The sequence below is a fragment of the Somniosus microcephalus genome, chromosome 2, assembly GCF_052327205.1.
Source record: "Somniosus microcephalus isolate GS21.2 chromosome 2, FLI_Smic_1.0, whole genome shotgun sequence".
Taxonomy (NCBI): domain Eukaryota; kingdom Metazoa; phylum Chordata; class Chondrichthyes; order Squaliformes; family Somniosidae; genus Somniosus; species Somniosus microcephalus.
This window is the reverse complement of record NC_140988.1, coordinates 211,431,606-211,457,516: the sequence shown is the minus strand read 5'-3', so window position 1 is coordinate 211,457,516 and position 25,911 is coordinate 211,431,606. Positions and strand designations below refer to the sequence as shown.

The 25,911-nt window shown below is 50.3% G+C and overlaps 1 protein-coding gene across 1 annotated transcript in view; it reads left to right on the top strand.

Annotated features, from left to right (window-relative positions):
* rfc1 (replication factor C (activator 1) 1) overlaps nucleotides 1-25,911 on the top strand; it is a 143,983-nt gene that overhangs the window by 116,732 nt on the left and 1,340 nt on the right. The window contains exons 22-26 of the mRNA XM_085965626.1: nucleotides 125-279; nucleotides 1,634-1,751; nucleotides 21,017-21,162; nucleotides 21,875-22,088; nucleotides 22,299-22,493. Of these exons, the coding sequence (XP_085821752.1) occupies nucleotides 125-279; nucleotides 1,634-1,751; nucleotides 21,017-21,162; nucleotides 21,875-22,088; nucleotides 22,299-22,493 (828 nt within the window). The remainder of the gene's footprint in view (nucleotides 1-124; nucleotides 280-1,633; nucleotides 1,752-21,016; nucleotides 21,163-21,874; nucleotides 22,089-22,298; nucleotides 22,494-25,911) is intronic.

Below are 25,911 nucleotides of genomic sequence, written 5' to 3'. Positions count from 1 at the left end.
AATCTTGATAAATATATTTAAAAAAAAACTTTTGGATATTCCATTAGATAAGCACACTATTTTACTTATTTACAAAACGACATCTGTATAAACTGATTACAAAAAGTCAACCTCCTGATTTCAGGGTCCCTTTGACATTGTGAGAAAAGTGTTTGCTGCTGGGGAGCAAACCGCCCATATGAGTCTGATAGACAAGTCAGACCTCTTCTTTCATGATTACTCAATAGCACCACTTTTTGTGCAAGAGAACTACTTGCATGTGAAGCCAGCGGCTGCTGGGTAAGTAGCAGAGTGTTTACCTGTTCCCTGTGTCCTGTAGTTTTACATTTTATGTAACATCTTTTCTTGGGTTATATTTCTGTCTTTGAATTTAAATGTATTTGTACAAAAATGTTGAAATAAGATTGGGGTGTGTGTGTTCTCTGAACTGTTGATGCCTTTATTAGTAATGTGTCCAAATGACTTCATCCAGCAGTACCAAGCCATTCTGGGTTCATTAAGACAATCGATTACCTGTTAACTTGAAGTAATTTGGTAATGAGACCTTTCAACTGCTCACTAAGGTTAAAACCAGGCGATTCAGCAGCAGACCAGTAGAATGTTGTAGAGGGTAGTGTCACAGCAGAGATAGTTTCACAGGAACCTCGGCCCAAGAGAGTGCAGAACACAACTTTTTAATTATATACAGGAAACTTTGTGAACTTTTTAATTATATACAGGAAACTTTGTGCTATCCGGCACCGATGGGACCGAGTTGTTTGCCGTTCCCTCAAAACTGCCGGACACTCCAGCGCTAATGTTGAAACATACGGAGATTTTCAGCTCCGTGTGAATCAACAAACCCTGTTGCTTAGCAACAGCTTCTAAACAGTCGGCAAGCGTCTCTAGCTGAAGCTGTTGCTTAGCTACAGACCTTGCAGAGCTTGACTGTTGAGAAAAAAGCAACGAAAAGAAAAAAAACGGCTCCTGATTTTTGCTGGTGGCTCGAGCTTGCCGGACATTTAGCCTCCGGATAACACAAAGTTTCCTGTATGGAGCTTTTAAGGTGTGTGGTTATAGCAGGTCCTTGAATCACTTTGACTTCTCATAGCTATGATGAAGATATCTCACTTGGACAAATTGTGTAAAGTTTATATATCACTAATATATTTACATAATGTACAGTCCTTCTGTAGTGACATCATCCGGACTGGAGTGTCACTAACTGAAGTGTAATGCCACAAGCTGGAGTTTTCCACAACACAGTGACATGTTACTTAGGACACCAGGCAGAGGGTTGTGTTGGAGTGAATGACTGACTGACTGGAATTCACCATTTTTGTTAAATGGACTGTTTCCTTTTAATAGTTATACATTTACACAGAATGAACCGTAAAATCTCAATGCTGAATGTCAATTTTGAATAGAAGCATTTTTGTGTCTAAACACCGTCATCCTTTTAGTTTAGACAGTTGCTGAGTTTAGTTGCTTTCATTGTTTTGAATCTCTATTTTTATAAACTGTTGATCTGCATGTTCATAGCTGTCTTTCCCCAGTATCTTTTTCACTTGTTGCCTGTTACATGACAAGTGTAGTCTCTGAATCCCACTGCACTTGCAGCTGTTATTTGTGTTGTGCTGTGCTTATGTTTTAGAACAAACCTGAAGAAGCACCTAATGCTGTTGAGTAAGACAGCAGAAAGTATCTGTGATGGGGACCTTGTTGATAAACGAATCCGCTCTCTGCAGATGTGGAACCTACTCCCTACTCAGGTCAGTGCTGGTGTGAGGCTTCCTGTGTTGAGTAGGAAGGCATTCTCTCTCATTCTTTCCTGTTGCTTTGTATGTCTGTTACTGAACCCAAAAATGTGCCTCAGTTGAATTGTTTGAAATGACTTTGTTTCACAAGTTCTGGAATTGTGGTTTGAAGTTAGTTTTCATAGATGCAGGCTACTTTCCAAGTAACTAATAATAAACCAATGGCCCAGAAATTCGGGTCGGGGGCTTCCCACGGGTACAGGTACTTACCTAGCGCGCCGGCCGTTGAGCTGTGGGCCCGCGTGGGATTCCGATCCTGGGCCTCCTCCAACTGCCGGCGCGCAGTGCTTGCATATCCCAGGGACGCAGTTAGTTCGATGCGTCCCCTGGGATCACGTGGGCCATGGAGAGCCAATGGTAGCAGGGAATGCTTCATTCATAAGTTTGACATAAGCTCCAAAAAATCACAATCTTCAAATAAATTTTAAAAAATCACATTTTAAAAATAACTATAAATTACATGAAATAACTATTTTAAACAATAATTTACATTTTTGAAAATTAATTACATTTTCTAACAGGGCTAAAAATAAACTTACCTTTCTTTAAAGTATTTAAAAATAATAAACCTGTGGAAAAAATGTTTTAATTTTAATTAATTCACCACTTACCTTGTTAAAAGCAGGCTTTTTAAAAGTGTAACTCCTGGAGACTTACCCCCTCGGAAAAACCTGGAAAAAAACTGCAAGTTCGATGCACACGCGCTGCCTCTCCTGCGCATGCATTCCACCTCTCAACCCCTTCTTTCAAGGGAACGGAAGTGCCGGTTTCCCGCGCATGCACAGTGCATGCACGAAACCGGCACTTCCATTGGGCTTACGGGTGAGTACCCCGTGCGTACTCACCCGTGGAGACCCGAATTTCTGGGCCATTAATGTATTTATAATGCCATGTGTCAGTTTAGCTCCATTGGATACTATTAACTCTGAGTAAAAAGAATGTGGGTTCAAGCCCCACCCCAGGACAGGAGTTTATAATCTAGTCTGACACTCTGTGTACCACTGAGGGAGGGAATGCTACATCATTAGAGTTGCTGTCTTTTAGCTGAGATGTTAAACTCATTCTTTTTCTTAAAGGACATCTATATATATAAATCGGTCGGTGTGTCTGCCTGTCATTCTGCCTGTCATTCTGTCATCGCGTGTGCGTCTGGCGAGCTATGCGCTCGAAAGTTACAGGGCGTACCTACGCGCGCGTTACCTCCAAAGAAAGCTTACGCTTCCGAGACGGTTTTAAGCGTATTTACGTTTCGGCCGGGCTAAAATCCCGCCCGCGGTATCCCAAAAACCTTCAACGTTCCGCTCATTAGCATCTCATTATCCGCTCATTAGCGACAGAGTGACCTCGAGCTCGACCAATCGTACGCCGGGTTGCTGGCGTGTGCCGCCGGGCCAATCGGTGCGCGTGTGGCCGGGCTTTATCGTTCTGAACCGAGGTGAGTCGCCGCCATCTTGATTCCAAACTTTTCCTTTCTTTTTCCCGCTTTCTGCGTCTTAAAAAAAAACGTTGCTTTTAAAACACATATTGTTTTTAAAAAAAAATGATTTACAAAGTAATTAACTTATCTAATCAAATTAATTTTCCTACCTTTCCCCGTTTTTCCAGGTAGGCCTAGAAGCCTCGGCGTCTCCTCCGCACCCACGCCCGAGCTAGGCACCTCCCGGCCCCACTCGAAGGCTGGAGGGCCGAGCCTCAGCCCAGCGCCGCTAGGGTGCGCGCGCAGCAGGAGCTGAGACGCGGCGTATCTCTCTGCTTAGCGTCCAGCATTATCCTGGCAACCGGGCCCGCCGGACGTCTGGCACAGCCGCAATCGGCGGTCTTCACCTCGGGGGGGGGGGGGGGGGGGGGCCCGCGCGCGCAGCAGGAGCAGCTGAGACGCGACGTCTCTCTCTCTGCTCGGCCGGGGGGCGGGGCTTGGTCAGCGTCACGGTTACCCTGGCAACCGGGCCCGCCGGCCGAGCCAGAGACGCCGCGTCTCAGCTCCTGCGCGCGCAATCGGCGGTCTTCACCTCGGGGGGGGGGGGGCGCGACCCTCGTGGGGGGGCCCCCGCCCTCCCTCCCTTCCCCCCGCGCCCTCCCTCCCTTCCCCCCTCCCTTCCCCCCTCCCTCCCTTACCTTCCCCGCCCTCCCCTCCCTCTCTTCCCCCCTCCCCTCCCCTCCCTCTCCTCTCCCCTCCCCCTCTTCCCCCAGTCGCTCTCTCTCTCTTCCCCCCAGTCGCTCTCTCTCTCTTCCCCCCAGTCGCTCTCTCTCTCTTCCCCCCAGTCGCTCTCTCTCTCTTCCCCCCAGTCGCTCTCTCTCTCTTCCCCCCAGTCGCTCTCTCTCTCTTCCCCCCAGTCGCTCTCTCTCTCTTCCCCCCAGTCGCTCTCTCTCTCTTCCCCCCAGTCGCTCTCTCTCTCTTCCCCCCAGTCGCTCTCTCTCTCTTCCCCCCAGTCGCTCTCTCTCTCTTCCCCCCAGTCGCTCTCTCTCTCTTCCCCCCAGTCGCTCTCTCTCTCTTCCCCCCAGTCGCTCTCTCTCTCTTCCCCCCAGTCGCTCTCTCTCTCTTCCCCCCAGTCGCTCTCTCTCTCTTCCCCCCAGTCGCGCTCTCTCTCTTCCCCCCAGTCGCGCTCTCTCTCTTCCCCCCAGTCGCGCTCTCTCTCTTCCCCCCAGTCGCGCTCTCTCTCTTCCCCCCAGTCGCGCTCTCTCTCTTCCCCCCAGTCGCGCTCTCTCTCTTCCCCCCAGTCGCGCTCTCTCTCTTCCCCCCAGTCGCGCTCTCTCTCTTCCCCCCAGTCGCGCTCTCTCTCTTCCCCCCAGTCGCGCTCTCTCTCTTCCCCCCAGTCGCGCTCTCTCTCTTCCCCCCAGTCGCGCTCTCTCTCTTCCCCCCAGTCGCGCTCTCTCTCTTCCCCCCAGTCGCGCTCTCTCTCTTCCCCCCAGTCGCGCTCTCTCTCTTCCCCCCAGTCGCGCTCTCTCTCTTCCCCCCAGTCGCGCTCTCTCTCTTCCCCCCAGTCGCGCTCTCTCTCTTCCCCCCAGTCGCGCTCTCTCTCTTCCCCCCAGTCGCGCTCTCTCTCTTCCCCCCAGTCGCGCTCTCTCTCTTCCCCCAGTCGCGCTCTCTCTCTTCCCCCCAGTCGCGCTCTCTCTCTTCCCCCCAGTCGCGCTCTCTCTCTTCCCCCCAGTCGCGCTCTCTCTCTTCCCCCCAGTCGCGCTCTCTCTCTTCCCCCCAGTCGCGCTCTCTCTCTTCCCCCCAGTCGCTCTCTCTCTCTTCCCCCCAGTCGCTCTCTCTCTCTTCCCCCCAGTCGCTCTCTCTCTCTTCCCCCCAGTCGCTCTCTCTCTCTCTCTTCCCCCCAGTCGCTCTCTCTCTCTTCCCCCCAGTCGCTCTCTCTCTCTTCCCCCCCCAGTCGCTCGCTCGCTCTCTCTTCCCCCCAGTCGCTCTCTCTTCCCCCCAGTCGCTCTCTCTCTCTTCCCCCCAGTCGCTCTCTCTCTCTTCCCCCCAGTCGCTCTCTCTCTTCCCCCCAGTCGCTCTCTCTCTCTTCCCCCCAGTCGCTCTCTCTCTCTTCCCCCCCAGTCGCTCGCTCGCTCTCTCTTCCCCCCCAGTCGCTCTCTCTTCCCCCAGTCGCTCTCTCTCTCTTCCCCCAGTCGCTCTCTCTCTCTTCCCCCCAGTCGCTCTCTCTCTCTTCCCCCAGTCGCTCTCTCTCTCTTCCCCCCAGTCGCTCTCTCTCTCTTCCCCCCAGTCGCTCTCTCTCTCTTCCCCCCCAGTCGCTCTCTCTCTCTTCCCCCAGTCGCTCTCTCTCTCTTCCCCCCAGTCGCTCTCTCTCTCTTCCCCCCAGTCGCTCTCTCTCTCTTCCCCCCAGTCGCTCTCTCTCTCTTCCCCCCAGTCGCTCTCTCTCTCTTCCCCCAGTCGCTCTCTCTCTCTTCCCCCCAGTCGCGCTCTCTCTCTTCCCCCAGTCGCTCTCTCTCTCTTCCCCCCAGTCGCTCTCTCTCTTCCCCCCAGTCGCTCTCTCTCTTCCCCCCAGTCGCTCTCTCTCTTCCCCCCAGTCGCTCTCTCTCTTCCCCCCAGTCGCTCTCTCTCTTCCCCCCAGTCGCTCTCTCTCTTCCCCCCAGTCGCTCTCTCTCTTCCCCCCCAGTCGCTCTCTCTCTTCCCCCCCAGTCGCTCTCTCTCTTCCCCCCCAGTCGCTCTCTCTCTTCCCCCCAGTCGCTCTCTCTCTTCCCCCCAGTCGCTCTCTCTCTTCCCCCAGTCGCTCTCTCTCTTCCCCCCAGTCGCTCTCTCTCTTCCCCCCAGTCGCTCTCTCTCTTCCCCCCAGTCGCTCTCTCTCTTCCCCCCAGTCGCTCTCTCTCTTCCCCCCAGTCGCTCTCTCTCTTCCCCCCAGTCGCTCTCTCTCTTCCCCCCAGTCGCTCTCTCTCTTCCCCCCAGTCGCTCTCTCTCTTCCCCCCAGTCGCTCTCTCTCTTCCCCCCAGTCGCTCTCTCTCTTCCCCCCAGTCGCTCTCTCTCTTCCCCCCAGTCGCTCTCTCTCTTCCCCCCAGTCGCTCTCTCTCTTCCCCCAGTCGCTCTCTCTCTTCCCCCCAGTCGCTCTCTCTCTTCCCCCCAGTCGCTCTCTCTCTTCCCCCCAGTCGCTCTCTCTCTTCCCCCCAGTCGCTCTCTCTCTTCCCCCCAGTCGCTCTCTCTCTTCCCCCCAGTCGCTCTCTCTCTTCCCCCAGTCGCTCTCTCTCTTCCCCCCAGTCGCTCTCTCTCTTCCCCCCAGTCGCTCTCTCTCTTCCCCCCAGTCGCTCTCTCTCTTCCCCCCAGTCGCTCTCTCTCTTCCCCCCAGTCGCTCTCTCTCTTCCCCCCAGTCGCTCTCTCTCTTCCCCCCAGTCGCTCTCTCTCTTCCCCCCAGTCGCTCTCTCTCTTCCCCCCAGTCGCTCTCTCTCTTCCCCCCAGTCGCTCTCTCTCTTCCCCCAGTCGCTCTCTCTCTTCCCCCCAGTCGCTCTCTCTCTTCCCCCCAGTCGCTCTCTCTCTTCCCCCCAGTCGCTCTCTCTCTTCCCCCCAGTCGCTCTCTCTCTTCCCCCCAGTCGCTCTCTCTCTTCCCCCCAGTCGCTCTCTCTCTTCCCCCCAGTCGCTCTCTCTCTTCCCCCCAGTCGCTCTCTCTCTTCCCCCCAGTCGCTCTCTCTCTTCCCCCCAGTCGCTCTCTCTCTTCCCCCAGTCGCTCTCTCTCTTCCCCCCAGTCGCTCTCTCTCTTCCCCCCAGTCGCTCTCTCTCTTCCCCCCAGTCGCTCTCTCTCTTCCCCCCAGTCGCTCTCTCTCTTCCCCCAGTCGCTCTCTCTCTTCCCCCCAGTCGCTCTCTCTCTTCCCCCCAGTCGCTCTCTCTCTTCCCCCAGTCGCTCTCTCTCTTCCCCCCAGTCGCTCTCTCTCTTCCCCCCAGTCGCTCTCTCTCTTCCCCCCAGTCGCTCTCTCTCTTCCCCCCAGTCGCTCTCTCTCTTCCCCCCAGTCGCTCTCTCTCTTCCCCCCAGTCGCTCTCTCTCTTCCCCCAGTCGCTCTCTCTCTTCCCCCAGTCGCTCTCTCTCTTCCCCCCAGTCGCTCTCTCTCTTCCCCCCAGTCGCTCTCTCTCTTCCCCCCAGTCGCTCTCTCTCTTCCCCCCAGTCGCTCTCTCTCTTCCCCCAGTCGCTCTCTCTCTTCCCCCCAGTCGCTCTCTCTCTTCCCCCCAGTCGCTCTCTCTCTTCCCCCCAGTCGCTCTCTCTCTTCCCCCCAGTCGCTCTCTCTCTTCCCCCCAGTCGCTCTCTCTCTTCCCCCCAGTCGCTCTCTCTCTTCCCCCCAGTCGCTCTCTCTCTTCCCCCCAGTCGCTCTCTCTCTTCCCCCCAGTCGCTCTCTCTCTTCCCCCCAGTCGCTCTCTCTCTTCCCCCCAGTCGCTCTCTCTCTTCCCCCCAGTCGCTCTCTCTCTTCCCCCCAGTCGCTCTCTCTCTTCCCCCCAGTCGCTCTCTCTTCCCCCCAGTCGCTCTCTCTCTTCCCCCCAGTCGCTCTCTCTCTTCCCCCCAGTCGCTCTCTCTCTTCCCCCCAGTCGCTCTCTCTCTTCCCCCCAGTCGCTCTCTCTCTTCCCCCCAGTCGCTCTCTCTCTTCCCCCAGTCGCGCTCTCTCTTCCCCCAGTCGCGCTCTCTCTTCCCCCCAGTCGCGCTCTCTCTTCCCCCCAGTCGCTCTCTCTCTTCCCCCCAGTCGCTCTCTCTCTTCCCCCCAGTCGCTCTCTCTCTTCCCCCCAGTCGCTCTCTCTCTTCCCCCCAGTCGCTCTCTCTCTTCCCCCCAGTCGCTCTCTCTCTTCCCCCCAGTCGCTCTCTCTCTTCCCCCCAGTCGCTCTCTCTCTTCCCCCCAGTCGCTCTCTCTCTTCCCCCCCCAGTCGCTCTCTCTCTTCCCCCAGTCGCTCTCTCTCTTCCCCCCAGTCGCTCTCTCTCTTCCCCCCAGTCGCTCTCTCTCTTCCCCCCAGTCGCTCTCTCTCTTCCCCCCAGTCGCGCTCTCTCTTCCCCCCAGTCGCTCTCTCTCTTCCCCCCAGTCGCTCTCTCTCTTCCCCCCAGTCGCTCTCTCTCTTCCCCCCAGTCGCTCTCTCTCTTCCCCCCAGTCGCTCTCTCTCTTCCCCCCAGCCGCTCTCTCTCTTCCCCCCAGCCGCTCTCTCTCTTCCCCCCAGCCGCTCTCTCTCTTCCCCCCAGCCGCTCGCTCTCTTCCCCCCAGCCGCTCGCTCTCTTCCCCCCAGCCGCTCGCTCTCTTCCCCCCAGCCGCTCGCTCTCTTCCCCCCAGCCGCTCGCTCTCTTCCCCCCAGCCGCTCGCTCTCTTCCCCCCAGCCGCTCGCTCTCTTCCCCCCAGCCGCTCGCTCTCTTCCCCCCAGCCGCTCGCTCTCTTCCCCCCAGCCGCTCGCTCTCTTCCCCCAGCCGCTCGCTCTCTTCCCCCCAGCCGCTCGCTCTCTTCCCCCCAGCCGCTCGCTCTCTTCCCCCCAGCCGCTCGCTCTCTTCCCCCCAGCCGCTCGCTCTCTTCCCCCCAGCCGCTCGCTCTCTTCCCCCCAGCCGCTCGCTCTCTTCCCCCAGCCGCTCGCTCTCTTCCCCCCAGCCGCTCGCTCTCTTCCCCCAGCCGCTCGCTCTCTTCCCCCAGCCGCTCGCTCTCTTCCCCCCAGCCGCTCGCTCTCTTCCCCCCAGCCGCTCGCTCTCTTCCCCCCAGCCGCTCGCTCTCTTCCCCCAGCCGCTCGCTCTCTTCCCCCCAGCCGCTCGCTCTCTTCCCCCCAGCCGCTCGCTCTCTTCCCCCCAGCCGCTCGCTCTCTTCCCCCCAGCCGCTCGCTCTCTTCCCCCAGCCGCTCGCTCTCTTCCCCCCAGCCGCTCGCTCTCTTCCCCCCAGCCGCTCGCTCTCTTCCCCCCAGCCGCTCGCTCTCTCTCTTCCAACAACAACATGCCCTCGAAAAAGCCTCGGCACCGCCGGGCACTTCAGCTAGTGTTAAATAAAATCCCAAGCAGCTATTAAAATAACGCAGGGAATTCTACCAATGTCCTGGACTGCATTTCTCCCTTAACCAACACCATCAAAAACAGATTAGCTGGTCACTCATCTCATTTGCAGTTTATGGAACCTTGTTATGCACAGATTAGGTGATGTTTTTTCCCTGCAGAACAGCGGTGTCTATACTCCAACAGTAATTCATTAGATATGAAATGTTTTGGGATGCTCTACATAAGTGCAAGTTCTTTCTTTCAAATTAAGTTTAGACCAGTTTAGATTTAACCTTAAACAAACACAGTAAGTATGATAATATGATGGTGCTTCATGTGCATTGGACTAAATCAATTCAGGTCTGACATAAATAAATCTTGAGCCAGCCCACTCACTTCCTGGCTTGCTACCGATAAGGCTAGCCTTGACACATGCAATGCTGAATATGTTACTTATTTGGCTTGGTTGGACCTATTACATATAAGATTTCAATCTATCTTTTCCTGACTGCTGTTTGTGAGATCCTGCTGTGTCCAAATGGCTACTCAATTTGCCTACACAGTCGCTGCACTTGAAAGTAATTAATTGGATGGAAAGCACCTTGAGACAGTAATATTTCTTGAATTTTTTTTAAATTCGTTTATGGGATGTGGGCATCGCTGGCAAGGCCCGCATTTATTGCCCATCCCTAATTGCCCTCGAGAAGGTGGTGGTGAGCCGCCTTCTTGAACCGCTGCAGTCCGCGTGGTGAAGGTATTCCCACAGTGCTGTTAGGGAGGGAGTTCCAGGATTTTGACCCAGCGACGATGAAGGATTGGCGATATACTTCTAAGTCAGGATGGTGTGTGACTTGGAGGTGGTGTTGTTCCCATGCGCCTGCTGCCCTTGTCCTTCTCGGTGGAAGAGGTCGTGTGTTTGGGAGTTGCTGCCGAAGAAGCCTTGGCGAGTTGCTGCAGTGCATCTTCTAGACGGTACACACTGCAGCCACAGTACGCCGGATCTTGCCGAGGCAACGTTGGTGGTACCTCTCCAGTGTTTTGAGGTGCCTGCTGTACATGGTCCATGTCTCTGAAGCATACAGGAGGGCAGGTATCACTACTGCTCTGTAGACCATGAGCTTGGTGCTGGGTTTGAGGTCCTGGTCTTCAAACACTCTCTTCCTCAGGTGGCCGTAATCGTGACCATCTTCAAGAAAGGTGACAAGTCCGATTGCAGTAATTACAGAGGAGTCTCCCTGCTGTCTGTCACAGGGAAATTCATCGCAAGAATCCTCCTCAATCACCTTCTCCCAGTGGCTGATGAGCTCCTCCCAGAGTTGCAATGTGGATTCTGCCCACTAAGGGGCACAGTGGACATGATCTTCACCTACGCGCGTCAACTACAAGAGAAATGCAGGAAAAAGCACCAACTGCTGTACATGTCCTCCTTTGACCTCACAAAGGCCTTCGATACTGTCAACCATGAGGGATTATGGAGTGTCCTCCTCAAATTCGGCTGCCCGCAAAAGTTTGTCACCATCCTCTGCCTGCTTCACGACGACATGCAAGCCGTGATCCTGACCAGCAGATCCACCACAGACCCAATTCACGTACGGACCGGGGTCAGGCAAGGCCGCCATCACACCAACGCTCTTTTCGATCTTCCTGGCTGCAGTGCTCCATCTCACCTTCAGTAAGCTCCCCACTGGAGTGGAGCTAATCTACAGAACAAACTGTTCAACCTCCGTCACCTCCAGTCCAGATCCAAGGTCATCCCAGCCTCTGTCATCGAATTACAATATGCAGACGACGCTTGCGCCTGCGCGCACTCTGAGGCCAAACTCCAAACCAGCGTTAACACCCTCACCGAAGCGTACCAGAGCATAGGCCTTACACTAAACATCCTTAAGACAAATGTCCTCTACCAACCTGCCCCCGCCACACAGTACTGCTCCCCGATTATCAAAATCCATGACGAGGCCTTGGACAACGTGGGCCACTTTCCATACCTCGGTGTAGTGTATGTACCTTTAAGAGCCCCTGTGTACTGTAATACCGGTAGTGACCACTCGGGTATATAAGCCTGTATAGCGTCTTGCATCTTTTAGTTCACCTCCAGACTTTGTTCAGTAAACACCTGTTAAACCAACTCCTGCATTCCGTGTCTCCATTAACACACGGATACAACAGTGGCGACGAATTGGAAATGGACTTACCTGCAATTCAGCAGCACCTCAAGGAGATTGATTCCTCAGACGAAGGTCGGAGAAAAAAAAAACTGTGGTTTCACCAGCTAGCCGGGCTGGTGGCAGGTACTGCACTAATCCTTCCTGGGCGGCGGGCTGGGGCTCGATCGGGTGGCTCTGCAGCGGGGCCGAGCAGCGAGTCGTAAGGCGGAGGCAAACAGAGACGGAGGGTGGAGCACTCGGGAGTCGGCCGGCGCTGCAAAGCAGGTCGGCATTCGGACCAAGCAGAGGGAGGGAAAAGTCCCAGAGAGTCCGGCGGGAACGAGTCTCCAACTATTAAAAATATCTGTGTAAATAAAAACCGTGGAGAACAGCGTTGTCAGCAGCGGCAGCGGCGGGAAAGCGCAGGAGGCGCCATTTTTTCTCGGCAGGGAAGAAAGGAAAGCGCGGGAGGCGCCATTTTTGATTTTCAGGATGCCTAAGACTGGCAATATTACTGCTTTCGATAGTGATATAGAGGATTGGACCACATGTGGAAAGAGTGGAGGTATATTGCACAGCGAATGAAGTAGAGGATGATAAAAAGGCATCGGTACTTCTAAATCTGATGGGCGCAAGGACATACGGGCTGTTACGAAACTTAATCACTCCAGCCAAACTGATGGACAAGAATTTTAAGGAGATTGTTGATACCCTACAGGAGCATTTAAACCCAACACCGCTGCTGATAGCGGAACGATTCAAATTCTTCAGGAGGAATCAGCACAAGAATGAAAGTAACGCTGATTACCTCACCGAATTAAGAAAGCTGTCAAAGCACTGCCAATTCGGGGCAGGACTGGCAGATTCTCTACGAGACAAATTCGTCTGCGGTCTCTTAAGTGAAGGAACACAGAAAAGGCTACTTTCTGAGAAAGATTTGACACTGGACAAGGCTTTCAGTGTGGCTGTATCATACGAAGCAGCAGCAAGAGGAGCTGCAGAGATACAGCAAAAGCCACAGGACTTCGGCACCCATGAAATGACACGGGGTTTCGAGAGATGTTATCGCTGCGGCAGATCCACCCATGACCAGAGGGACTGCTGGTTCAAGGACAAAGCATGCAGGCAATGCGGAAAGATGGGACACATTGCACGTGTATGCCGATCTGGAAACAAAAAATCCACTGACAGAAAAAAAATCAATAAGGAAAAGTACAGAAAGGTACAAATGATGACAGACAGTAGCTCCGAAGACCAGAAGAGCGATAGCGACTCCGGAAACAGACTAAGCTGTCTCAAATTACATAATGTAATTGCCAAAGAAGATTACCAGACCATTTGGGTTACCCTCACGATAGCGGGGTCCCCAGTCAAAATGGAGCTAGATACAGGATCAGCTCTGACCGTCATGAGTCGACGGGATTACGAGCGGCTATTTCCGCATATACCTTTGAAAGACACATCCATTATCTTGAAGACATATACGGGGCAGAAAGTATACCCCAGAGGGAAAATAAGGGTGCCTGTTGTATACAACGGCAAGGAAATACAGAAGTTGTATTTATACGTTCTGCAAGATGGTGGTCCACCGCTGTTGGGACGTGAATGGATCAGGAAGATACGTTTAGACTGGCACTCCATTCAGGCACTGACGGTGACCAGTAAGAAAAAAAATGATGATGACGTCATACCTGAACGATTAAAAGACATCTTGGCCAACGCCAAAGAAGTGTTTCAACAGGAACTAGGAACCTTGAAAGGCGTCACCGCCTCCATAAAAGTGGAAGATGCGGCAATTCCCAAGTTTTTTAAGGCAAGGCCGGTGCCATACGCAATTCGTCCAGCAGTCGAGGCAGAGCTGGAGAATTTGGAAAAGGCAGGCGTGTTATCCAAGGTAGATTGGAACGAGTGGGCAACACCCATCGTCCCGGTCATGAAGAAAACGTTGAATAATGATAAATCTGAAGAACAAAGAAAAATTCGCATCTGTGGGGACTTCAAGGTGACTGTAAACCCGGTCCTTCACACGGCACAGTATGCTCTTCCGAGGATAGAAGATATTTTCGCCTCACTATCTGGAGGGAAACGTTTCACCAAAATTGACTTGGCACAGGCATATCTACAGATGGAGGTTGGGGAGGCCTCTAAAAAGTATCTCACGATAAACACACACAAAGGCCTGTACCAGTACAATCGACTGGTTTTCGGAGTAGCATCAGCTCCAGCTATCTGGCAAAGAGCTATGGAGCAAGTCCTGCAAGGGATTCCGGGGACTCAATGCTACCTAGACGACATCCTTGTAACAGGAGATAACGACAATGAGCACCTTGCCAATTTGGAGCAGGTGCTCACTAGGCTGAGAGAACGGGGCCTACGAGCAAATTGCCCCAAGTGCGAATTTTTCCAGAAACAAATATATTGTGGCCATATAATTAACGAAGAAGGGTTGCATAAGTCACTTGAAAAAATTGAAGCGGTCATAAAAGCCCCAGCACCTGAAAATGTCTCACAAGGTCGTTCCTGGGATTGATAAATTACTATCATAAATTTTTACCGAACTTGTCAACTGTTCTGCACCCTCTTAACGCACTGCTACAGACGGGAGTAATTTGGAAATGGAGCGAAGACTGTAAACGTGCCTTCCATAAATGCAAAGGCTTGATCACGTCCAAGGAAGTGTTGGCTCATTACAACCCATCACTGCCAATCAGACTGGCGTGCGATGCATCCCCTTACGGCGTAGGAGCGGTATTATCGCATAGATTCCCTGATGGCTCGGAGCGGCCGATAGCTTTTGCGTCACGCTCATTGAACTCAGCTGAGCATAACTATGCCCAGATCGACAGGGAAGCACTCAGCCTGGTGTGGGGCGTGAAGAAATTCAACCATTACCTACATGGACAAAAATTTACCTTGTTGACTGACCATCAACCCCTCGTCTCCATATTCAACCCTAAAATGGGCGTTCCCATTATGACAGCGCAAAGGCTACAGAGCTGGTCCCTTTTCCTAGGGGCACACCAATATGACATAGAATACAAAGGCTCAAAACAGCATGGGAATGCTGATGGTTTATCGCGCCTACCGTTGCCAACGGTAGAAGAGGCACCTCCAGTGGAGATGTTCCACTCCACCATAGTAGAATGTCTACCAGTAACAAATTCTACCATTGAAAAGGAAACGAGAAATGACCCGACTCTCTCTCTCTCTCTCTCTCTCTCTCTCGAGTCTACGATTTAACGGTGAAGGGATGGCCAGCACATGGCGAACCACTGTTGCCAGCATTCTCGCAAAGAAGAGAACAGCTGTCAGTGTGCCGAGGAGCCTTGATGTGTGGATCCAGAGTGGTGATTCCACCCAAACTCCAGGATAAAGTGCTAAAGGAGCTTCACGAGGGGCATCTGGGTGGAGTGAAAATGAAGAACCAAGCCAGAGCGTTTGTGTGGTGGCCAGGTATCGATGGAGACATTGAAGAAATGACCAAGAGCTGTCTAGGATGCCAGAAGGTCCAAAACGCCCCACCACAAGCCCCTCTACATCCATGGGAGTGGCCCTCATCTCCATGGCAAAGGGTACATATCGACTTTGCTGGTCCATTTATGGACTCAATGTTCTTAATCGCGGTTGATGCACACTCCAAGTGGCCGGAGGTAATAAAGATGTCCTCCACCACCACGGAAAAAACCATCACAGTATTAAGGACCATATTTGCCAGGAATGGGCTGCCTGAACAGATCTGTTCTGATAATGGACTGCAATTTGTGTCCGAAGAATTCAGGAAGTTCTTAAAAAAACAATGGGGTTAAGCACTACACGTCCGCCCCATACCATCCCGCCACCAATGGATTAGCTGAAAGGTTTGTCCAGACCTTCAAGAAGGCCATAAAGGCCATGGGTAATGAAGACATAAATCTACAACATAAGGTAGATAACTTCTTGTTTGCATACAGGAATGCAACACGTGGTTACAAACCAAACTCCCGCCATGATGTTTTTCAATAGAAGACTAAGATGCCGGCTGGATTTGATCAAGCCAAACATCAGAAGGGACGTAGAGAACCGGCAATTTCAAGGCATGAATGAAAGGCCAACTAGAACCTTCCAGATAGGTCAACAAGTTTTGGCCCGGGACTACCGTACCAAGAAATGGCAGCCTGGAACTATTTGCACACGACTAGGACCGCTGATGTATACCGTGGACATTGGAGAAAGCATAATAAGGCGCCATGCTGACCAGATCATAGAGTCATCCGAAAAGGGACAACCTACACCACAACTCTATACGCCTAATGATGAAGCAGAGATACCCATAGTATCTACCTCCGATCCGGTGATGCTGGAACCAGATGAACCCGACACTGGCATTCAAGCCGAATTGACCTTGCCAAAAGAACCTACTACACCACCGAGGCGTTATCCGGACCGAGTCAGGAAGCCTCCAGAGAGACTGACTTATAATTGATTAACTGCAGCAAATGTGTAGATTATTGTTCTTGTAAACATGTTAATTAATGACTACTTAAAATGTTATGTACTAATTATCTAAAAGGGGAGGAATTGTAGTGTATGTACCTTTAAGAGCCCCTGTGAACTGTAATACCGGTAGTGACCACTCGGGTATATAAGCCTGTATAGCGTCTTGTATCTTTTAGTTCACCTCCAGACTTTGTTCAGTAAACACCTGTTAAACCAACTCCTGCATTCCGTGTCTCCATTAACACACGGATACAACACTCGGGAGCCTACTGTCAACAAGGGCAGACATCGATGACTAAGTCCAACACCGCCTTCAGTGTGCCAGTGCAGCCTTCGACCGCCTGAGGAAGAGAGTGTTTGAAGACCAGGACCTCAAACCCAGCACCAAGCTCATGGTCTACAGAGCAGTAGTGATACCCGCCCTCCTGTATGTTTCAGAGACATGGACCATGTACAGCAGGCACCTCAAAGCACTGGAGAGGTACCACCAACGCTGCCTCCGCAAGATTCTGCAAATCCATTGGCAGGATAGGCGCACCAACGTCTGTGTTCTTGCTCAGGCCAACATCCCCAGCATCGAAGCTTTGACCACGCTCGATCAGCTCCGATGGACGGGCCACATCGCCCGCATGCCCGATACGAGACTCCCAAAACAAGCGCTCTACTCTGAGCTCTGACACTGCAAGAGAGCTCCAGGTGGGCAGAGGAAACGTATTCAAGGACACCCTCAAAGCCTCCTTGGAAAAAGTGCAACATCCCCACCGACACCTGGGAATCCCTGGCCCAAGACCGCACAAAGTGAAGGAGAAGCATCTAGGAAGGCGCTGAACACCTCGAGTCTCTTCGCTGGGAGCAAGTGCAAACAGCGGAAGGCGTGCCCTTCAACCCAAGCTCCCCACCCACCCGCCCCTTCAGCCACCGTCTGCCCCACCTGTGACAGAGACTGTAGGTCCTGCATTGGACTCTTCAGTCACTTGAGATCTCATTTTTAGTGTGGAAGCAAGTCATCCTCGGTTCCGAGGGACTGCCTAAGAAGAAGGTACGTCGGTGGTGGACGGAGTGAATGTTTATGGTGGTGGATGGGGTGCTAATCAAGCGGGCTGCTTTGTCCTGGATGGTGTCGAGCTTCTTCAGTGTTGTTGCAGCTGCACTCATCCAGGCAAGTGGAGAGTATTCCATCACACTCCTGACTTATGCCTTGTAAATGGTGGCAAGGCTTTGGGGAATCAGGAGGTGAGACACTCTCTGCAGAATAACCAGCCTCTGACCTGCTCTTGTTGCCACAGTATTTATGTGGCTGGTCCAGTTAAGTTTCTGGTCAATGCTGACCCCCAGGATGTTGATGGTGGGGGATTCAGCGATGGTAATACCGTTGAATGTCAAGGGGAGGTGGTTAGACTCTCGCTTGTTGGAGATAGTCATTGCCTGGCACTTCTGTGGCGCGAATGTTACCTGCCACTTATCAGCCCAAGCCTGAACGTCGTCCAGGTCTTGTTGCATGCGGGCATGGACTGCTTCATTATCTGAGGAGTTGTGAATGGCGCTGAACACTGTGCAGTCATCAGCGAACATCCCCATTTCTGAACATATGTTGGAGGGAAGGTCATTGATGAAGCAGCTGAAGATGGTTGGGCCTAGGACACTGCCCTGAGGAACTCCTGCAGCGATGTCCTGGGGATGAGATGATTGACCGTCAAGCACCAGAACCATTTTCCTTTGTGCTAGGTATGACTCCAGCCAGTGGAGAGTTTTCCGCCCGATTCCCATTGACTTCAGTTTTACTAGGGCTCCTTGATGCCACACTCAGTCAAATGCTGCCTTGATGTCAAGGGCAGTCACTCTCACCTCACCTCTGGAATTCAGCTCCTTTGTCCATGTTTGGACCAAGGTTGTAATGAGGTCGGGAGCCGAGTGGTCTTGGCGGAACCGAAACTGATAATCCGTGAGCAGGCTATTGGTGAGTAAGTGCTGCTTGATGGCACTTTCGTTGACACCTTCCATCACTTTGCTGATGATTGAGAGTAGACTGATGGGGCGGTAATTGGCCGGGTTGTATTCATCCTGCTTTTTGTGGCCAGGACATACCTGGGCAGTTTTCCACTTTGTTGGGTAGATGCCAGTGTTGTAGCTGTACTGGAACAGTTTGGCTAGAGGCGTGGCTAGTTCTGGAGCACAGATCTTCAGCACGATAGCTGGGATGTTGTCGGGGCCCATAGCCTTTGCTGTATCCAGTGCGCTCAGCAGTTTCTTGATATCACATGGGGTGAATCGAATTGGCTGAAGACTGGCTTCTGAGATGGTGGGGACCTCGGGAGGAGGCCGATGTGGATCATCCACTCGGCACTTCTGGCTGAAGATGGTGATGTAATGGGTTTTGTAGAGTGTCCTGCACAATACATTACAAGTTTTGTATACAGAGGAATGTAATGCTATAATGTCATTGCATCAGTTGTTAACTAATTTTCTAAGCGGTTACAAAAAAATTGTACCCTGTGATGATTAATTTGCTGCTATCTTTTAAATAGTCACTAGATAGGCATTCAGTTTGTATATTCAAATTAGGGAAGAGATAGTTGTGTTTACTTGTAGACTTTGCATTGTATTTCTTGTGAGAAGGCCTTGGATAAGTTGCCCAAATCTGTGGTAATTGTCAATTGTATTGCTTTGTGATAATTGTGAATTTTGTACGTAGAATCACAATGTTTGTTATAGTACAAATGGAGGCAATTCGGCCCACCGTACCTGTACCAACTTTTTGAAAGCTATCCACTTAATCCTATTCCTCTGCCTATTCCCCACAAGCCTTTTAAAAAATATTTATCCACTTCTCTTTAAAAACTATTCTGGATTCTTCATCCACTCCTTTTACTGGCTGGACATTCAATATCGTAACAACCTTCTGGGTTTATAAAAATCTCCTAACTTCCCTTCATTCTGATGCTGATATTAAATTTATCCCATCTAGTTAACGACTCACCGACCAATGGAAATAAAGTTCCCTAACTCTCATCAAAACCCCTCCTAATTTTGAGCGACTCCATCAGATCTCACCTAAACCTTCTCTATTCTAATGAAAACGACCCGTTTTTCTATTTTCACAACTAAAGCCTCTCCGTGCTGACATCTTCGTAAATTTCTTCTGCACATTCCCTGTAGCATTGATATCCTTCCTGAAATAGAGCACCCAAAACCAGATACAATAATCTAACTGCAGTGTAACCAATGATTTTTTTATAGGTTTAGCATAACTTCTTTCCTTTTATATTGTAAGCCCCTATTTATAAAACCTATGCTTTTTTACGTTATCACTTTTTCCTCGCCACTTGTAATGATTGTGTACCTGAACACACACCTCTTCTGTTCTACTCTGTTATTTTTTACCATTTAGTGTGCACTTCCTTTCCTCCTTCTTCCTCCCAAAATGTTTCATCATCTGCAAAATGGTCCTAACACTGACCCGGGAGCTGTTTATATCCCTCCAGTCTGAAAATCTAATATCAACCACAACTGTTTTCTGACCGTTAACCAATTTCCTATCCATGCTGCCTTGTTCCTTTAATATGATGTGCATTAAATTTACCAACAAGCCTCCTATGCAGCAACATGACACCTGCCTTTTGCAGATCCGTATACAGAACATCCACTGCATTTTCTTTTATCATTCCACTCTGGTTATTTCCTTAAACAAATGAACTTGCCTTTTACAAATCTGTGCTGGCTGTCCTTAATTTACCACTATCTCTCCAAGTGAGTAGTAATTTTATTCTGTATCATGGTAGCTAGCAGTTTACTCACCACTACCAATGTTGTGCATAAATATGACTGTTTATAGTTACCACTCCCACTAGTCTCTGTTTGAATCCCTTTTTATCTGTTTTCTGTCCTGCCCACAGCTTGGAGTGACCACTTTGGTCAAAGTCGCCAATGATATCCTCTGACTGTGACCAGGGAGCACTCTCTCTCCTGGACTTTGCTGCAGTATTCAACACTGTCAAACATACCATCCTTCTCCACTCCCTCTCCTTCATGTTCCACCTCCGTGGGACTGCCTTTGTTTGGTTCCACACCTTTGGCTGGGAACCATTTCGTCCAGTCTCATGAAAGCTAGCAGTTTACTGAGTGGACCGGCCTGGAATGACACATTAGCCAGTCAGTGCACCTGTCTGCCTGCATTAGGACACAAACATGCAGATGCATAAACAGTTTCCACTTATTTAGCAGCCCAGAGCAGGAGGTGCCCAATCTGATGGAAGCTTGTGGCACCCATGGAAACAGGGAGCTTCGATACTGTTGGAGATCCAGAACTGGCCTCCTTTATATTTAAATTGTGACACAGAACCTTGTATCTGCTGTCATTCACCAAAATGTAGCTCAAGTCGGTTGCTGGAATGCGCATAAATATTCCCATTCCCCCCCCAACCACCCCGGCACTCCTCGAGGGGAAAGACGTGACCTAGGAGCGCACCTTTTTACATTGAACTCTGCAAAGTGCAGGGTCAGTCCTGTATCCCACCACTCTGCAACAGTACCTGTTGGTTTTCCCATGCACAGCACCAAAATCCCTGTTTCCTTAATTGTAATTATTAGCTATCTATGCAGAAATTTTGATTCTACAAACTACATGAGTAAGATAAAGTCAAGTATTAAACCAGAACACTAACTGCACATAGAACCCGGCCAGATTACTGATGGAACAAACTCAAAGAATGAAATAGGCAATCACTAGATTGAAGGATTGGTTGCAAATTTGAAGATGGGTTTTTAAAGAACTGTATAATAGTGTGCTGATATACATGATGAACGCGAGATCTCTGAATATATTTTTGATTGAGATTTCGAGGCAGTTTTGTGCTTGCCTTGTGGACTGAGACCTAGCTCTGCCTGTCAGTTACATTGGCTTCAGTCTGAGAGTGTTATTAATTCTCAGTTGGATGGAACAAAATATGATAAAGGAAAACAGAGGAAATTCAGTCTGCCTTGCTTGATTTGTACCTGCTCTTGGTCGGCCAGAAAATAGCATTGAGAAGTCGAACAGCAGCATTCCAAGCTCCTGTGTCGTGACCAGTTGAACCAGTGGAGTAGAGAATTAGAGGGATGCTGGATATGAATTAAGGATGATAGTGAAAATATAATAAATGTTTAAATGAATTTCTGCTGCAGACTGTTGAAGTCTTGCTGTCTTGTTGCTTTTCAGGCTATTTATGCCAGTGTGATTCCTGGCGAGTTGATGAGAGGTTACATGTCGCAGTTTCCAAGTTTCCCGAGTTGGTTGGGAAAATTTGCATCCACTGGCAAGCACGATCGTATCGTGCAAGAACTTTGCAGGCACATGTGCCTAAGGTATGGAGATGTGATTTCAGTAGAATAACCACTTAATGCCACAGTATTTACATTGTGTGCTATTTTTAAAAAAAGGTACCCCATTGTAAGGATCTCCCAATAGTTTAATGGGAAGTATGATGCTCAGCTATACATATCCGGAAGGCCCAGATTCAATCCACAGTCATTGCTAAGTTACCTGAACTCCTTGAAGTTGAAGTGGCGACCTTGTTACCTCTAGCTATGGAGGTGGGGTGGGGCGGGTGGAAATCAACCAGGATTGTCAATCCTGATGACTATAAGTCACCCCTGCTAGAAAAAGGACGGGTGTGGACATCGATTTGTGATGCTTCTGTGGAGAATTAGCCTGTCAGCACTCGGACTCTAGGTTCACACGCAAAGAATGGTACTGGCCAAATACTGCGCTAGTGCAGCCAGCGTTGAGTCAGTGCTTCAAGTGGGGAGTGGGAGACGCTAAGGTGGGCGAGTGTGCAGCTTCAGGAGAGTGACACACTCAAGAGTTGGTCAGCTCCGTGCTTGGTGGCTTCTGGTGCTCCTTGTTGATTGGCGCGGAGTCCGTACTTGTAGCTAATCCCGTGAGCTGACCAGCCAGGGAAGAATACTGACGGTTAATAAAGATACCAAATTCAGATGAAGTTGTTTTTTAATTGTTCTGTGTTTGTTGATCTTTCTCCAACCTCTCATCTATACTTATTTTTAAAACTGATAAAAGGACACACGCCAGTAAGCGGGCCGTTAACCTGGATTACCTTCCTTATCTGCGGGACGCTCTTGTGCGGCCTCTAACACTTCAGGGAACAAATGGTGTTCAAGAGGCAGTTGAAACGATGGACGCGTATTATCTGATGAAAGATGATGTGGATTGCATCATGGAGATCAGCAGCTGGGGTGGTCGACCCGACCCTTTCTCTAAACTAGACCCTAAGGTAACTCCAAACCCATTTCTGCTGATCACACTTTATTGCAGTCTGTTTCTAGTGGAACTGCATTTGATGCTTATTCCAAGTCTAAGCTAAATTCATATCTGACACAATCCCGGCATTGTTAAACTTCTCTGCTGTGGTTGATCCAATAGTCTGTGTAATCCTTACCTGTATAGATTACTTACAACATCTCAAATCTTCCCCCCCGGTCAGGTGAAAGCTGCATTTACTCGGACCTATAACAGAGAGACACACTTGACTCCCTATGCACTGCAAGCTGTAAAGAAATTGAAACATGGACGTGCAGTTGGATCGTCACTAGACTCCGAGCTTAATGACGGATTGCAGACAGAGGATGTACAACCAGATGAGGCTGAGGATAACCTGGAATTAGATGGAATGATTAAGGTAGGACGCCATCTTTCATTAATGTTTCTTTTTGAAACCACTTAAGACACAGGACACCTCACTGAATAAAATGATTTGAAGTAGAATATTGACTGAAGAATTTTACCTGGGACAGCTTGATATTTAAAATTGAGGAACCAAATGAAGTTGCTCTGTAAAGAGGGGTTGTTGTAGAAGAGCATTGACATAAATAGGATGATTTGTGAAAGAGTCCAAGTGAAAGATGGCAGTTTTGTTTCTCTGCTCTCGACCCAGCTGTAGAAAGTTTGTATGAAAACCAAACAAGTAACTTCCTAGGAATAATAGTTGATTGGATTATAGCTATAGATTGGACTGGTAAGTTGAAGATTTAGGGGATTAGCACATATCTCCTAATGAAATGGACCCGAGTAGTTTGGGCACTAGGTATATTAAAGATGCTTTTATTTTGCACTAAGACATGTCCGAGTGGCAGCCAAACAGCACCCTAAAAGTAATCTTGCCAAGGCCAGGAAGACACATTTTAAACCATCGAAGTTTACAGCATAGAACAAAGCCATTTAGCCCAGTGTGTCGATGCAGGCTCTTTGCAATCCAAAACTACTACTGTCCTGTTCTCTCACCATAACTGCTGAATCTTCCTCTACTTCAAATGTTTATCTACTCTTCCCTTAAAAGAAGCAATGGTCTCTGTTTCAACTACTCCCTGTGGCAAAGCAGTCCAAACTCCAGCAACTTGTTGCTTAAAGATTTTTCTCCTCACACTCTTACTGACACTTTCAAATTGATGGCCTCTCATCACTGACTCCCCAACAGCAGAAATAGTCTGTCCCTATCAAATCCTCTAACTCTTCTCTTGGCCTTCCCACCTCCAATAATAATAGTGCCAGTATCTTAAATCTCTCCTCATAATTATAGTTTCTCATCCCAACATTTTGAGCCTGGTCTTCCTGGCTATAGAAATTTGAGTTGCAGCCAGCTGTGCATGTTGGGAGTCTGCTCCACAAGAACCGGTCCTGTGAAAAATAAAAGCACCTAAAGCATGGAAAGAAGCCACGTAATATCCTGAGTTTGGCCTAGGAGTGTTTTTTTTTATTCTTAAAAGGCAAGGTATAGGCCTACTACTGTTTGACGTAATGAGTCTGAGCAGATCTATGGTATTTAGAAGGAGGGTAATGTTTGCTGGATGAGCAATGTACTTTTTAATAATTTGTTTTATTGAAAGGGGTTTGGGACTTTCCTGAGGTTGAAAGCATCTGTTTGTGGGGGCAGTGTTGTCTGGAGGGCAACTAGCCTGGGTTAAATAGTGAGGATATAGGAACGGATGAATATTTGCAATTTTTTCTCAATTATCTTTGGAAACGGGGAGTACTGTGCATAACTTCCCACTTGGAAGAAGCACTGAGTAGCAAGGGCACAGAATGTACTCTGGGTGGGGGACTTCAATGTCCATCACCAAGAGTGGCTCGGTAGCGCCACTACTGACCGAGCTGGCCGAGTCCTGAAGGACATAACTGCCAGTCTGGGCCTGCGACAGGTGGTGAGAGAACCAACATGAGGGAAAAACCTAATTGACCTCGTCCTCACCAATCTACCTGTCGCAGATGCATCTGTCCATGACAGTATTGGTAACGATCATTGTGGAGACGAAGTCCCGTCTTCACACTGAGGACATCCTCCATTGTGTTGTGTGGCACTACCACCGTGCTAAATGGGATAGATTCAGAACAGATTTAGCAGCTCAAGACTGGGCATCCATGAGGCGCTGTGGGCCATCAGTAGCAGCAGAATTGTATTCCACCACAATCTGTAACTTCATGACTCGGCATATCCCTCACGCTACCATTACCACCAAGCCAGAAAACCAACCCTGGTTCAATAAGGAGTGTAGAAGAGCATGCCAGGAACACCACCAGGCATACCTAAAAATGAGGTGCCAATCTGGGGAAGCTGCAACACAGGACTACATGCATGCTAAAAAGCGGAAGCAGCATGCTATAGACAGGGCTAAGTGATCCCACAATCAACAGATCAGATCAAAGCTCTGCAATCCTGCCACATCCAGTCGTGAATGGTGGTGGACCATTAAACATCTAACAGGAGGACGAGGCTCCATGAATATCCCCACCCTCAATGATGGTGGAGCCCAGCACATGAGTGCAAAAGACAAGGCTGAAGCATTTGCAACCATCTTCAGCCAGAAGTGCCGAGTGGATGATCCATATCGGCCTGCTCCTGAGGTCCCCACCATCACAGAAGCCAGTCTTCAACCAATTCCATTCACTCCACGTGGTATCAAGAAACGGCTGAGTGCACTGGATACAGCAAAGGCTATGGGTCACGGCTATCGTGCTGGAGACTTGTGTTCCTGAACTAGCAGCGCCTCTAGCCAAGCTGTTCCAGTTCAGCTACAACACTGGCATCCATCCGACAATGTGGAACACTGCCCAGGTATGTCCTGTCCACAAAAAGCAGGACAAATCCAACCCGGCCAATTATCAGTCTACTCTCAATCATCAGCAAAGTGATGGAAGGTGTCATCGAAAGTGCTCACCAATAGCCTGCTCACAGATGCCCAGTTTGGGTTCTGCCAAGACCACTCGGCTCCCGACCTCATTACAGCCTTGGTCCAAACATTGACAAATGAGCTGAATTCCAGAGGTGAGGGGAGAGTGACTGCCCTTGACATCAAGGCAGCATTTGACTGAGTGTGGCATCAAGGAGCCCTAGTAAAACTGAAGTCCATGGGAATCGGGGGGGGGGAAAACTCTCCACTGGCTGGAGTCATACCTAGCATGAAGGAGATGGTTGTGGTGGTTGAAGGTCAATCATCACAGCCCCAGGACATTGCTGCAGGAGTTCCTCAGGGCAGTGTCCTAGGCCCAACCCTCTTCAGCTGCTTCATCAATGACCTTCCCTTCAACATATTGTCAGAAATGGGGATGTTCGCTGAAGACTGCACAGTGTTCAGTGCCATTCACAACTCCTCAGATAATGAAGCAGTCCATGCCCGCATGCCACAAGACCTGGATGATGTTCAGGCTTGGGCTGAAAAGTGGCAGGTAACATTCGCGCTACAGAAGTGCCAGGCAATGACTATCTCCAACAAGTGTGAGTCTAACCACCTCCCCTTGACATTCAACGGCATTATCATCGCCGAATCTCCTACCATCAACATCCTGGGGGTCACCATTGACCAGAAACTTAACTGGACCAGTCACATAAATACAGTGGCAACAAGAGCAGGTCAGAGGCTGGGTATTCTACGGCGAGTGTCTCACCACCTGACTCCCCAAAGCCTTTCCACCATCTACAAGGCACAAGTAAGGAGTGTGATGGAATACTCCACTTGCCTGGATGAGTGCAGCTCCAACAACACTGAAGAAGCTCGACACCATCCAGGACAAAGCAGCCCGCTTGATTAGCACCCCGTCCACCA